General features: G+C 37.7%; 2 protein-coding genes across 2 annotated transcripts in view; one reads left to right on the top strand and one right to left on the bottom strand.

The window, feature by feature from the left end:
- The window catches only part of LOC149034685 (uncharacterized), a 340415-nt gene that overhangs the window by 107169 nt on the left and 217654 nt on the right, over positions 1-15592 (bottom strand). The window lies entirely within an intron of this gene.
- Positions 840-11766, top strand: LOC149034702 (uncharacterized). Its single transcript, XM_089194464.1, has 5 exons — positions 840-975; positions 1960-2121; positions 2380-2457; positions 6215-6282; positions 6768-11766. The coding sequence occupies exons 1-5, from the start codon at positions 879-881 to the stop codon at positions 10200-10202; spliced, it is 3840 nt and encodes a 1279-aa protein (XP_089050590.1). The 5' UTR covers positions 840-878; the 3' UTR covers positions 10203-11766.

Raw genomic sequence — 15592 nt, 5'->3', positions numbered from 1 at the left:
GCGCAATATAATGACCGAAACAGCTTAATGGTCTTATAAAATCATAAATAAACTAGGTAAGAGTGTTATGTTAGATTTTTTTTACAAATTGTAGTGATTTATGCCTCGATATGTCAATAAAAGGTGGCGACAAGTAGGCACACCATGTATATTTCATTGTCGCTAGCAAGTAAATTTTGTCGGACTTTGAGTTCGTCTCACGATAGAACAACACAATTCCACAAGAAAATTTTTACAGTAACGTTATAACTATCCCTTTGTTTTAAAAGCTAGAAGCTCAGTAGATTCTGTCATTTCGGTCACTGTTAAAACTGTCTTTGTTTTGATGCTACTTTTCGACATAGAAAAAGTATGTCGGACAAAAATATTCACCAAAAAATAGATATTTTTTTTCCAGCCTCAATAATGTCAGGGGCTTAAGTTAAGATGATAAAACAAAGGATTATGCCGACAGAAATACCGGAGGTCAAGTAAATTCGTTACATGAGGTCACACAATTCGGCTAATATTCAGAGTGAAAATTTGCATATTTGAGCGGTCGAACGAAAAAAATCATTTCTCAAAAATTAAAATATTTTCACAAAAAAACTGCACCACAATTATTAGGACATATTAGGCTACAAAATATGAAAGTAGGAGAGGAAACGAATCTGGCCGACTTGCCGCTGTTTGTGTGATGCATGTTGATATTAGCTCTTAACTGGCTTCTGGTTTTGTGTCTATGTATCCCTCCCATTCTCAGAAGGGAAAAATATTTATTTTGCCACTGGGTAATATGTTGAGCTGATGTTTACAACCATTTTCAATCACCTTTTTTTCAGGCCAGGATGACCTAAAAGAACAACTTTTTAAGAAGCATCAGTCTTCTTACGGTTGCTATGGCTACAGGAAGAAGTTCAATTAAAGTTCCATGTGAAAATGAAGAGTTACCTGACAAAGAAAATGCACCAGATTTTGACGAGGACACTTTACGAGGTGAGCAAGGTTCAACTTCGGCTTCAGTAATTGTTAGAACAATTTCTAGTGGATCAGTTTCAAGAATGCCAGCAGATGTGGAAAAGGATATATACAGTGTATGACCGCTTTAAAGGATATTTGGCCAGTCGTGACTCTCTTCTATGATTACAATATGCTGTTCATTGAGAAGATCTATGACACAGAAACCTTTGTTATTTTCTTTTCTAACAGTGCAGAGCAGTAACACAAAGTTATAATAAGTTAAGACTTTATTTGATCATCATATAACATCCATTGTGTAAGTTTGCATCATAGGTACCACCATCATCATCATCATCATCTTTCTATTTCAGTGAAACATAATCACTTTGAAACCTTAACATTCCCTCCTTTCTCCTCGAGCAACCCACAGGCATTTGATCTTCATCCAAGCCAAAGAGGGTGGGGAGGGGGGGAGGGGGTTTAACCCTGCCTGACTGGCGTTAGGGAATTTGAATAAAAACTGTCACATCTAATTTCCAGTAGAGTACAAGTGTTAATTATCATTGAATATGGAGGTGTTTAAGGTAGATAGTGTACTTGGCTCAGAAGAAATAAGGCTTCAAGGTCTAGGTTTTAAAGCTTGGTCAATTAGTTTTTAAAGCTTGATCAATTAGTTGAAAGTGAAATTGCTAATAATTTCGCCTTTTACATAAGATTGTGTGGGGCATTTGAACATTTTATTAATTTTGCCCAGGGAATAGGAATTTTAGGAAAACTATCTCCAAAATCTCTCATCTCCAGGGGTTTGCCTCAAGTTGAGTGATGCTTAATTCTCATCATTATTCTTACCCATGTTGTCACCTACATCGTTAGCATCATCATAACTATTGAAAATCTGCGGATTTTAAATCTCCAGATCTTAACAGCTCTGACTATACACGAATAATTATTAACTACGACCACAGACTTTCACACCCATTTTAAAATTTTTTTTCGAATTATTTTATTTTTTCTTTGCAGCCACAGCTGATGTTTATAGAAATGAGGGTAATGAGGCCTTCAAGAAAGGAGATTTCATCAATGCTATTCATTTTTACACCAAAGGAATTAAAATGAGCTGCAATGACAAAGAACTGAAGGCCAAACTGCACAACAACAGGGCAATCGCACATTCTAAACTTGGTAAGATGATGAGAGCTTTAATATATAATAATATAATTTTGAAGCTATTGAGTTGTCAGTAGTAGTTTTCTGAAAAAGGTGATAATTTTGAATGCATGCCCGGAAAATTTTACATCTTATCTTGGCCTCTCAAATATACAAAGAAGTAACTTCTTACCCCAGATATCAATGAGCATCACAAGTTTTTCCCAAAATTATAGTAATGGTAGTTGGTTTGCAACATGTATGGTTAATCAGAGATATTTATTTCAATAACAGGAAATCACCAGGATTCACTAAGGGATGCAGAAGCAGCCATTGAGTTAAATCCAACTTTCCTTAAGGCAATTGTGAGAGGTTAGATATGGTAGCTGTACTATAATAATAATAATAAAAAAATAACTCAACACTCTAAGGTTAAATGAGGTTAAATGGATTTCAATCTTGTCTGAACTGACTTTAATTAAGAGGTCGAGACCACCCTGATGTACGTTTGAATCTTGCTCTTGACTGCTACGCCATTACTTCCATTAATCATGATGAGAATATTATTTTGAACGGGATGAAGAACTCAAAGCGGAATGCAAAGCAAAATTTCACCATGAATATTTTAGTTCCTTAAGTTCAATGAGTCACAGGTGTCAGATATGTTAAGAGAGTGTCCACGAGAGCACCGGGCAGTCGTGCTACATGCCATCTCACCGATTTCAATGAAACTTTGCCAGTTTAAAGGGTCTACCCCAAAACTCAAAAAGACAAACTGGTTTCTGTTTTGGTTTTTTTTTCGGGGGGAGATAGACCACCCCCCGGTTTTTCTTGGTTTTCACCAAGGAAATCGCTTCAAATAGGTATAATGTATGAAGCTCTCACGGCGATGGTATTCAACTGATTACTTTGAGGATTTGCACACATATTTTTTATATCCTTTGTTAATGTCTGCTGCGAGTATCAGTCAGTTTGATTGATAACTTGTCAATCAACAGAGGTAAATATACGGCAGTGTTTTTAGACTTTTCGATTTATCCAAATATTTGACAACTTTGAGGTCAAATATCTCCCATTGCCAGAAAGCTACAACACTAATCTTAATTACCCTTTATAACCCATCATTTCATCTCTGAAAATCATCAAAAAAATCTTTGGGCACTACCGTATTTTTGTTTTGGATACCTTTTAAAATCTGCGACTGTGACAAGTTTCTCTTAACTACACCTGTCACGCAATTCTTGCTCTAGGCGGTCACTTGACAAAATAAACCTACATTTTTTAGTTCTTTATACAAGATGATTGATCAAGAAAGGTTAAAAATGTTAAAAACTTTCGAGATTTTTTGTAGGAATGGAAAATTTGATAATTTGACGAGTAACCTTCCTGCAAATTTCGCTTGATGAAATCCCATGACATAGCCAGTTGTTTTCGTGAGCAAAGACAATAAATATGAAAGAAAAGTGAGATGCAAATGCCTTTTTTTTTTTGTTTTAGCTTAATAGCAGCTGTACCCTCTCCTGCAGTCTTCGTCTAAATTTTGAAAGGTCCCTCCTTATCTTCTGCCTTGTTCGATCAATTTCGAATTCTGAAGCTAGATCATCGGCATCGGCCTCTCCGTCCTCATTCATATTTACAGAGGAGGACCTCATCAATAAACCTCTTTTTGTTACGGCAGATAACCTGCTGAAGTATCGAGCGATTTGCTGCTGTATCAACCGGTGAGCATCACTGCACGAACTGAGAAAGTAAAAACTTGTATTTATCTCCCACGCGTTTCGTCTTACAATAGTAGACTTCATCAAGGATTTTTTCAAGTAGGGTAAATAAGCTTGCTCATATACAAATAGTAAATAAGTTGTCTCTTTGCTATTGAAGCCAGTGGATAGAATTCGCCAGGTGCGCCTACGGTGTTATACATGCGTGACATTCTCCAGACGTTACATGTACGAGTACGTGATCCGTTTGAGGGTCACAGATTTAGGGTAAATATTTCACCCCTCAACATCACGCAATGTCTCCAGTTTATAGAGGTCTTAGAACGTTTCATTATATGGAGTTGCCTTCTGCGGGTAGAAGGCTACAAGCGAATTTCTCAGGCGTAATTGCCTTTGATTTCTTAATTGATGTTGTCGCAAACCTAGTTTTTGGGAGTCACAAGACAAAAAAAAACTTATCAGGACCTAGTTTCGTGTTCTAATGGAAATAAATAGCAAATAAAAACACATGTTCTTGAGAAATAAAGTCACAAATGACGGGGGTTCTCTGAAACAAATAGTGATAGAAAAGGATTTCAGTTCTGGTCAATATTGACTTTTCCCGGCCTACTTCCAATTCTGAGGGAACGCACTGAGGGAATAAAAAAACATAAATGTGTGGTAATGCAAGCAAGAGAATAAAAATCCAAATAAAGAAAAAGGAGAAAACATAGGAACCCGTGTTGCAGCGTGCAGATAACTTTCGAGCCAGACCTACAAACCTAAGCCCGACACCACCCAGAGAAACTCGAAAGAATCCTGTATATGAACTAGCTCGCACGTGCACACAGGAAAGGCCATGACAATCAGCGAAAATAATAGCAAATGCAAATGATATTTGCAGTCAAAAAACAGAAAAATAAGATAACAGAAGGATTAAGAACTTTTTAGAAGTATCTTCTTGAAAAAAAAAGATGAACAATTTTTACTTCTCATGAAAAGTCACGCAGTAACCCTAAAAATACTATTTCTATACGTGGAATTTCTTGATGGTGGAAAGTGGAAAAAACATTTTCCAGTCTTATTTTCTGGAAACATGGCGTAGTTAATGAATTTATGGGGCTATTGATATTTCCTATCAAATAAGGGGGGCAGAGTTTCCCGTCATGCGCGGTATGGAAAAGCCGAAGTTGTTACACTGGGTAACTTGTACGTCAACAAGCAGGCGACATGTGACTTTAAAATCTCCTCTCCTGTTACAGTTTCCTTATTGTAAATTGTGCGATAATGATAATAGACGATCAAAGTATAGGCTAATGAATGTTTTGTTCTGTACCCTATGTCCTGACTTTAGCAAATCTTGAAAGTAATAAACGACTGAAGAAAGAAACGCAACGATTTTCCCATTGATTTTTCGTCAACATGCATCTCTCTAAACGTGAAATTTTCCATTCCTACAAAAAATCTCGAAAGTTTTTAACATTTTTAACCTTTCTTGATCAATCATCTTGTATAAAGAACTAAAAAATGTAGGTTTATTTTGTCAAATGACCGCCTAGAGCAAGAATTGCGTGACAGGTGTAGTTGAGAGAAACTTGTCACAATCGCAGATTTTAGAAGGTATCCAAGACAAAAATACGGTAGTGCTCAAAGATTTTTTTGATGATTTTCAGAGATGAAATGATGGGTTATAAAGGGTAATTAAGATTAGTGTTGTAGCTTTCTGGCAATGGGAGATATTTGACCTCAAAGTTGTAAAATATTTAGATGAATCGAAAAGTCTAAAAATACAGTCGTATATTTGCCTCTGTTGATTGACAAGCCGTCAATCAAACTGACTGATGTTCGCGGCGGCCATTAGCTAAGGATGTAAAAATATGTGTGCAAATCCTCAAAGTAATCAGTTAAATACCATCGCAGTGAGAGCTTCATATATTTTACCTATCTGAAGCGATTTCAGTAGTGAAACCCAAGAAAAACCAGGGGGTGGTCTATCTCCCCACGGAAAAAACCAAAACAGAAACCAGTCTTTTTTTTTTTAGTTTTGGGGTAGAGCCTTTAAACTGACAAAGTTTCGTTGAAATCGGTGAGATGGCATGTAGCACGACCGCCCGGTGCTCTCGTGGACACGCTCTTAAGTCACTATCTAGCTGTTTTAGAAAAAAGGATCAGGACTTACCTAACTCTTAGTGTTTTTGTGGGAGTTGTTGATCCCAATTTAAGTGTTCTTAGAAGTTTCAGTTGTCTGTAAAGCTAAATAAATCTAACTGAAACCTAATAGGGCCTGTTTATTCTTTTCCGTTTAGTTTCTTTGTTTTGTTTTGTTTTGTCTTTTTTTTTTCTTCTGGTCTGTAATGATTTCAATGGTTTCAGGTTCTTTTCTCAGAATTGAGCTACAGTAATAGTATGCTTCTTTGTGTTGTTGCCTACAGGAGCCGCTGCTTGTGTTGAATTGAAGAGATTTGAAGAAGTAATCACTTGGTGTGATAAGGGACTAGCTGTATCCTTTGAAAGAATCGTTCATTTTTAACCGTGGGTATAAAAAAAAAGTTTCCATAATTTGATGTTTCAAGGGAGAAAATACAAAGAAGGGTATTAATTATGATGGGAACTTGTCAGCCCATATACTTTAAGTTTGTGTGATTAATAATATAGGAGACGTTATAACCTCATGACTTATTAATGAAATTACTCCTTTTAGCCAATTTGACTTAGTTCTACTATCCATGCCAATAACTGTTACATTAGTTTAAATCACCCTTTAATTTCCAGACCAAATTTGTCTAGAAACGATAATAACAAAGTAGTTTGCATTTAAAAAGCAGCAATGTTTTCATCATAACAAGGTCACCCTTTATCATCCCTCTTGTTCAGAGGCTCGGGAACCAAGCACGTAAATGTTAGAATGGACTATTACATATCAATATAATCAAAAACATAATCTTTTTTGTTTTTTCCACATTTATTACCCTTAACATAAAAAAGATTGACAAAAACCATAGGATCTTGTTGTCATTAAGACTTCAGTCTGTCAGTGAAGTGGGAGATAAGTCCATGGAGGAAAAAGATCCTATTAGTCATGACCATGGTAGTGCAAGTTCAGGTGATGTCAAGAAAGTCATAGATCTCTATAATCGGGGAGAAGAAGCCATAGAGTACCTCAACCTATATCTTAAAAAAGCTAAAGAAGTAGGAGACAAGCATGGGGAGGGTAACGCTTATGGCAGTCTTGGCAATGCTTATCACCGTCTGGGTGATTTCAAAAAAGCCATAGAGTACCACAACCTACATCTTAAAATAGCTAAAGATATAGGAGACAAGCATGGGGAGGGTGGTGCTTATGGCAATCTTGGCAATGCTTATGACAGTCTGGGTGATTTCGAAAAAGCCATAGAGTACCACAACCTAAATCTTAAAATAGCTAAAGAAGTAGGAGACAAGCATTGGGAGGGTAACGCTTATGGCAATCTTGGCAATGCTTATAAAAGTTTGGGTGATTTCAAAAAAGCCATAGAGTACCACAACCTACATCTTAAAATAGCTAAAGATATAGGAGACAAGCATGGGGAGGGTGGTGCTTATGGCAATCTTGGCAATGCTTATCACCGTCTGGGTGATTTCAAAAAAGCCATAGAGTACCACAACCTACATCTTAAAATAGCTAAAGAAGTAGGAGACAAGCATGGGGAGGGTAACGCTTATGGCAGTCTTGGCAATGCTTATGACAGTCTGGGTGATTTCAAAAAAGCCATAGAGTACCACAACCTAAATCTTAAAATAGTTAAAGAAGTAGGAGACAAGCATTGGGAGGGTAACGCTTATGGCAATCTTGGCAATGCTTATATTAGTCTGGGTGATTTCAAAAAAGCCATAGAGTACCACAACCTACATCTTAAAATAGCTAAAGAAGTAGGAGACAAGCATGGGGAGGGTGGTGCTTATGGCAATCTTGGCAATGCTTATATTAGTCTAAGTGATTTCAAAAAAGCCATAGAGTACCACAACCTGCATCTTAAAATAGCTAAAGAAGTAGGAGACAAGCATGGGGAGGGTAACGCTTATGGCAATCTTGGCAATGCTTATCACCGTCTGGGTGATTTCAAAAAAGCCATAGAGTACCACAACCTACATCTTAAAATAGCTAAAGATATAGGAGACAAGCATGGGGAGGGTAACGCTTATGGCAGTCTTGGCAATGCTTATGACAGTCTGGGTGATTTCAAAAAAGCCATAGAGTACCACAACCTACATCTTAAAATAGCTAAAGAAGTAGGAGACAAGCATGGGGAGGGTAACGCTTATGGCAATCTTGGCAATGCTTATCGCAGTCTGGGTGATTTCAAAAAAGCCATAGAGTACCACAACCTACATCTTAAAATAGCTAAAGAAGTAGGAGACAAGCATGGGGAGGGTGCTGCTTATGGCAATCTTGGCAATGCTTATGACAGTCTGGGTGATTTCAAAAAAGCCATAGAGTACCACAACCTAAATCTTAAAATAGCTAAAGAAGTAGGAGACAAGCATGGGGAGGGTAACGCTTATGGAAATCTTGGCAATGCTTATCACAGTCTGGGTGATTTCAAAAAAGCCATAGAGTACCACAACCTAAATCTTAAAATAGCTAAAGAAGTAGGAGACAAGCATGGGGAGGGTAACGCTTATGGCAATCTTGGTAATGCTTATCTCCGTCTGGGTGATTTCAAAAAAGCCATAGAGTACTACAACCTAAATCTTAAAATAGCTAAAGAAGTGGGAGGCAAGCATGGGGAGGGTGCTCCTTATGGAAATCTTGGCAATGCTTATCTCTGTCTGGGCGATTTCAAAAAAGCCATAGAGTACCACAACCTAGCTCTTAAAATAGCCAAAGAAGTAGGAGACAAATACCTTGAGGCAATGGCCTACTCTTCACTAGGATGCGTTTTTGAGTTGCAAGGTGGACTGCCAAAAGCCGTTGAACATTATCAAGCTAGCATAAACTTATTCGATTCCTTGAGAGTACTTCTAAAATCTAAAGATGAGTGGAAAGTTAATTTTCGAAATCAGCATCAAATGGCGTATACGGGTTTGTGGAGAGTTCTCGTAGAACAAGGTAATGTAGATGAAGCCTTATTTGTTGCTGAGAAAGGGCGAGCTCAAGCTCTGACCGACCTCATGGAATCCAGTTTTTGTGGTGGAACTAGTCACCATAAGGGAGAAGATGAAGATTTCACAGTTTTAAAAAACGTTCCATCAAACACTGTCTTTCAGGCAGTGGAAGAAGCTAACGTCAATCTTTGGGTTGTTTCCGAAGGAAAACAAGTTCGGTTAAGACAAAGTAAACTCAAAGGTTTTGTTTCAGAGAATAGTGGATCTAGCCAGTCCTTTGAGTCGTTCATGCTCGGTGTCTATACACAACTTGGTGTTCGTTCTAATGTGAGATGCGAGAATCGATCTTTAGATGCTTTGAGGGAGGGCCGTTCAAAAGTGGATAAGAAAACCAAAGAAGCCAACCCTCAACCTCACATCCAACAAGACGGATGCTTGAGCACTTTGTATGATATCGTTATGAAGCCGGTGGCTGAATTGATTGAAGGGGATGAGCTACTCATTATTCCTGATGGACCCCTGTGGATCGCTCCTTACGCTGCATTGAAGGATGGTAATTCTAAATACCTGTGTGAATCGTTCACAATCCGAGTCGCTCCATCGTTAGCAAGTCTTAGACTCATTGCCGATTGCCCAGATGATTATCACAAAAGCAGTGGTGCGTTACTTGTAGGAGATCCGTGGGTATCCGAGGTTACTAACAGCGAGGGAAAGAAAGTCTTGGAGCAGCTTGAGTATGCTGAAAAAGAAGTAGAAATGATCGGAAAAATTCTGAATATCACGCCAATCACTGGCAGACAGGCCACCAAACGTGAGGTGTTGAAAAGACTCAGTTCCGTTTCCTTAGTTCACTTTGCGGCACACGGATGTCCGGAAACTGGCGAAATTGCTCTTACACCTGACCTAGACCGAATATCTACTGTGCCTACGGAGAAGGAGGATTACATTTTAACGATTCGAGATGTGTTGAATGTTCAACTTCGCGCCAAACTTGTCGTCCTCAGTTGCTGCCACAGTGGTCGGGGCGAGATCAAGGCTGAAGGTGTGGTTGGCATTGCGCGCGCTTTTATGGGAGCTGGTGCTCGGTCTGTTGTGGTGTCTCTGTGGGCGATTGATGACGAGGCTACTCTCCAGTTCATGAAATGCTTTTATCAACACCTTGCAGAAGGTAAACCTACAAGCAAGTCACTGAACCTGGCCATGAAAAGCCTCAGAGAATCAGATGAGTTCCACGAAATCAAATACTGGGCGCCCTTTATACTGATTGGAGATGACCTCACGTTTGACCTGATGGCAAAGGAAAGAGAAAATTTGAATAGAAAATCAAATAAATGAGAAAATGTTTTTTTTCATCTCAAAAGAATGAAGTAGGAACTTGGAAGGTTTTAATGTTTCTCTATTTTAAACAATTTTTGGCTATTTTTCTTTACTTTTTATTTTTTTGTTAAATGGAACTTGAGATGTGCAACTTTACTATGGTGAAGAAATAAACCAGTCTATTTCATTATATTTTGATCAGTGGAATTGTCATTTTTTGTTACCTTAACAAATTTAAATGCTTGCGAAGAGAACGAAATGCAACAAAGCCTCTAATATGAACGAGGTTTCCATTTCCACCAAAATGTCACTCAGCTCTGTTCCTGGATTACAATCAGTTGTATGTAAAATAATTTAAAGGCTATTTCTTTTACCCAACCAGGGGCTTTTCCACCGGATTTTAATTACCTTTATGCTCTAAGCTTTTGATAAGCAAAGAAACAATTCGTCATTTGCAAAAGTTGGCGAATTTTTATTTCCAAAACTTTGTTTGAATATGTATGTGAATTGAATATGTGAATTGATCTTAGACCGTTTTCTACATCATAAATTACTTTGTTACAATTTACCTTCATCTTTACAAAAAAATTGATTACCATTTTCAACTCAATCCATTTTAATGCAATCTAGTTCTGTCAGTGCCAAGATTGCCATTCTAAGCTTAATTTGAAGAAGTAAACATCAGAGATGATGTTATTAAATTTACTAACCATATGTTAGAGACATTACACCTACTTTTAGGGGTGTAGCCAGCCTCTACTCCCGTAGGCCCGGCCTACAATTGTTTTCTGTCCGCTTGACTGTTACTAAAAGATAATATGACTCTTGCAAATGTTGAAACAAAAACTAAAATTTGTGAGGGAAGAGGCTTACATTTAGTCAAAAAGCTGGCTACAACCCTGTTTTTAATCAAACGAGTCTGGCCAATTTTTGTCCGTTTTACCAAACACTGATCCGTTCGTTTTAAAGAACGACGACAGAGAGGCTAAAAATTGTCCATGTAATCTAAACTAGGAAAGAGGGACGCAGAGTTCACTATAATTAAAGTTTCCATAGATGTGACTTTTAACGTATGTGACATGGAATTTGTTGTTTCTAGTAGGACAATATTTACGCTCATAAATGAGAGAAGCAGTTAACGTAAGCCATGTAGTCCTCAATGGGAATTATTTTGGTAAAAAGGCTCATTAATTAAATGTAAACCTAGTGCGTAGTTGAAAAGGTTCAGGGCTTCAGGATAAAACTTCTAATTGTTGAAAATCACCTCTTCAAAATTCATCGCTTGAAAATTACCTCAGCATGATTTGAAGATGTCTGATAATATCTTTGTTAGGTTTAGGAATTTATAGTTTGGTATTTAGAGCACACTTTGTAATTAGAACCCGTTATGTGGTCAAAAGTTTTAAGATATACTGTATCAATGCTGTTTTAGAAGAAAGCTTTGTAAAATAAATCTTAGTTTTGCAGATTATTGTAACTACCATTGGTAAATGCTGGTATGAAATGTAATAGTTAACCTCACACATGGTTAAATATAATGTAACTGGGATTTTAAAGACATGCTGGGACAGTTTGAACTTAACATGGTTTGTATAATGTCAGTGTATTTCGTGTGAAGTGTTTTGATGCTATTTTTATTTTAAGTTGAAGATAACTGTTCATTTACCTTAGTTTATATTAATTAACTCATGAACTCCCAAGTTCTGAAGAAAAATAATAAAAAAGATAAGAATGTGTTTCTCTTTGCTGCCGCTTGTTCCGAGAGTTCGATGTAACATTATGTTTCTAGTAAAAGATTATCCTCCGGTTTGGATTTTCTCTAATTGTTATTGACACCATGTTTGTCGGTGTATTAATACCGTGAGGAGAATTTAAATTATGATCAGTCTTGGGAGTAAATGGGTTCATTTTAGCGTCTCCGTTTAGCGCGTATTTTACTTAATGCCTTGAACGATTTAATGCAGTTTCTATTGTGCTCATTTTTTTACTTCTTTGTGTAAGAGAAATATAGAGTGTATAAAATACAAAAACTGCGTTGATTTACAGTGTCTGTCTCCATATTCTTAGGATGCACGTAAGATGTAGAGAAAGCAGATCCTATGGGGACTTCAATGCTTGTTTTGACCCGCGCGCCAGGTTGATAATTGTGTGCAGCTAACAGTGTACTAAAATTCCATGTTTCAAACTCCCGCCTACTTAACAAAAGCGCGTCACCTCTTCGATTGTATCTCTTTCACTGTCTATTGTTCTCCGTATTGCCACACGGTTTTGAACGCCGACGGACGTGTTCATACTGTTACATGTGTGCGTCTTTTTCTATCTTTTTCCTCACACAAGTTTTTACACCTTTTCACATTTGCGCATCCCTTTTTTTTTCTCCTTCCTCTGGTTTCTTCCTTTTTTTTCATTGCAATTTTCCTTTATTCCCATCTTTACGCGCGCCTCTTTTATCGCCCTCAACTTTATTCTTCTGCGCGCTTCATAGGACGCGACTATCTCCTTGTCTGTTTCAGTTTTCATTCGTCTTAATCTCCGCGCAACGTCTGGCTTCTTACAACTCATATACCTCGTTACTCTCCCAGAGTAGTTGTTATTATGCTTTTTTTGTCCAGTTTACGATGGTGTCCTCTTAAAGTCATCTCTAGTGAAATCTCAGTTTTCCTTTCGATTGATTCCTAGTCCGCAGGGTGCCAGTGCTTGCTCTCCTCAGTCCTTTCATCATAATAGCAGTCATAAAGCGGAAGAGCTCCCTTCAAGTCTTGACCACATAATCGGTGCATTTTGTTGGAAACGAGTCCCTCAATGTCCAAATTAAGGCTTCTTCTATCATCTGATTGGGAATGGATCAAACTCTCGCCCAGGGTCCGCCTACATTGCGAATTCAAGATGGTGGCAGGCCAATCCACATTGTACCGTCGTACTTATGTCCTCTTATTGCAGATATGTCCTCTGACGTAATGTGATACAGTGGCCAGTCATATCCTGTGATCTATCGAGCGACACGCGGCGTGGGACTGGTTAAGAGACTCCGTTGTAGTTATATCTTCACGCAAAAGTACTCATTCAAGGGGGGTCGGGATAAGTGGAAAATTTGACCAGTAACTGATCTCAAGAAAACATGCTGTTCGCATGATCATTGCGAACCGGATTATTGGCCTCTCATATTATTTTCTTTGAAGTTCTATCGTTCCTTCGTTAGCACCGTGTGATTGCATCGTTGTTATAACCTAAACGTGGAAGAATAACTACTGAGCTACGTAAATAACAAAGCGACTTTCGACCAAAGGATGCCTTATTGTTCACGCTTTATTTGCAGTCTTGCTTTATTTACTGTCTTCATTGTTCGACTTGCGACTCCACTGACAACATTTTACCCACAAGCTGAGACAAAAGCACAATGTGGCGTCATATCATAATTGTTTTATTTTCTTTAATAGTTGAAGATCATAGATTATGGTTCGTCGGCATAAAATTATATATTTTTGACGCTTCGCTGATCTGCCGGAGGTGAGATCGACTGAGAGGTCAAAGTTGTGATAATTTGTCTGCGTCACGAAGTCTTCCTTCAATCACAGAAGTTGGCCTTCAGTTTTTTTATTTTGAATATTGTAGGTTTTTGCAATATCGCACCGAGCCCTCCGTAAAAATTTGAAGTAGTAGATTGTGATGTGATTTTATTGCAGTTCCGCTGATTTTAGCTGTTCTTTTTTTAGTACTGTTTCTAAATTATCGTTGGATTTATTGCACTTTTGGGTGGATTTGTCTTAATTTACCCCGTTTACGACAAATTCACACAATGATCAAATCGAAAATCGGGGTAAAGATGGCTATGGCAAGTCAGTAGGATATATTCCACCTAAAGGATGAATTTACCCCGTTTTTCTAGAATTCGCTGATCAAATAGAAAATCTGGGTGAAGATGGCGTATGGGAACTTAGCGTGTTAGCCACTTGCGGATGAATTCGAAGTTTTGTCAAATTCACCAAAAAAAAAAAGGAAAATCTGGGTAAAGATAGCATATGGGAACTTCGGGTATTGTTCCCTTGTAACATGAATGCTCAGAATTTACCCCGTTTTTCTCGAATTCACTGATCAAATGGAAAATCGGGGTAAAGATGGCATATGGGAACTTAGCGTGTTAGCCACTTGTGGATGAATTTGCAGAATTAATCCCGTTTCTCTAGAATTCATTGAAAAAAAAAATGGAAAATCGGGTTGAAGATTGGATATGGCAACTTGGGATCTATTCCATTTGGAGGATGAATTCTTAGATTTTGGTCCGTTTTTCTAGAATTTGTTAAAAAAAAGGAAAATCGGAGTAAAGATGGCATATGGGAACTTAGCGTGTTAGCCACTTGTAGCATGAATTCTCAGAATTTACCTCGTTTTTCTAAAATTCACTAATCAAATGGAAAATCGGGGTGAAGATGGCATATGGGAACTTAGCGTGTTAGCCACTTGCGGGCCGAATTCTCAAAATTCATCCCGTTTTTCTAGAATTCATTGCAAAAAAAAAATGGAAAATCGGGTTAAAGACTTGTAGGACGAATTCTCAGAATTCACCCCGCTTTTTTTTTTAATTCACCAAAACACTTTTCTTAAAAATTTGTAATTTTTCCTATCTTTTATTTTTAACTAAGACAAGCCAGCGGCACAAAGAAACACTTCTTGTAGTTGTAAGTTTCTCGTTTATCTCGGACGCGTTTCGTCTCTAATTGAAACTTCTTTACGGAGTGATTACAGTTAAAGAGGAACAGTATATTATATAGCACGTTGGTGTGCTTAAGTTTTGAATTTCCATGGAAGTTAATGAAGAAATGCAAAATGGTTTCCGTGTTTACATAGCCTGATGTAAACACGCGTGAGGTTGGGAGAACACGAGATAAGCGTGGGAAACCACGTCGTGAAGCAGAGTGGTTTCCAGCTTATCGAGTGTTCTCCCAAGCTCCCAAGTGTTTACTTCAGGCAATGTAAACACGGAAACCATTTTACATTTTTTTTATAAAATAACTAATGAAAGAGGAACGAAAACCGTGTTTACATACGCTCATGTAAAATGGTTTTATGGCCAATCGGAGCGCGCGTACTATTTGAATTATTTTATAATAATAACTGAAAGCGGGCGTTATAAAAAACGCCTAAATACATATTAAGTTATTGCGTACTGCTTTTTTTGGGAGGCTAACGATTCGCACTAATCGTAGAATTCACCGCTGAAAAAAAGAACTGGAAAATCGGCGGTAAAGATGGCATATGGGAACTACGGGTATTATCCACTTGTAGAATGAATTCTCAGGTTTTACCCTGTTTTTCTGGATTTAATTCATTTAAAAAAAGGAAAATTAGGAAATATTTGACACGACAACGTAGGTTATATCCCACCTGTGAGATGAATTCTAAGAATTTAC

This window comes from Pocillopora damicornis, chromosome 14 (genome assembly GCF_964200805.1).
Source record: "Pocillopora damicornis chromosome 14, jaPocDami1.2, whole genome shotgun sequence".
Taxonomy (NCBI): Eukaryota; Metazoa; Cnidaria; class Anthozoa; order Scleractinia; family Pocilloporidae; genus Pocillopora; species Pocillopora damicornis.
This window is presented reverse-complemented; position numbering and strand designations above follow the sequence as displayed.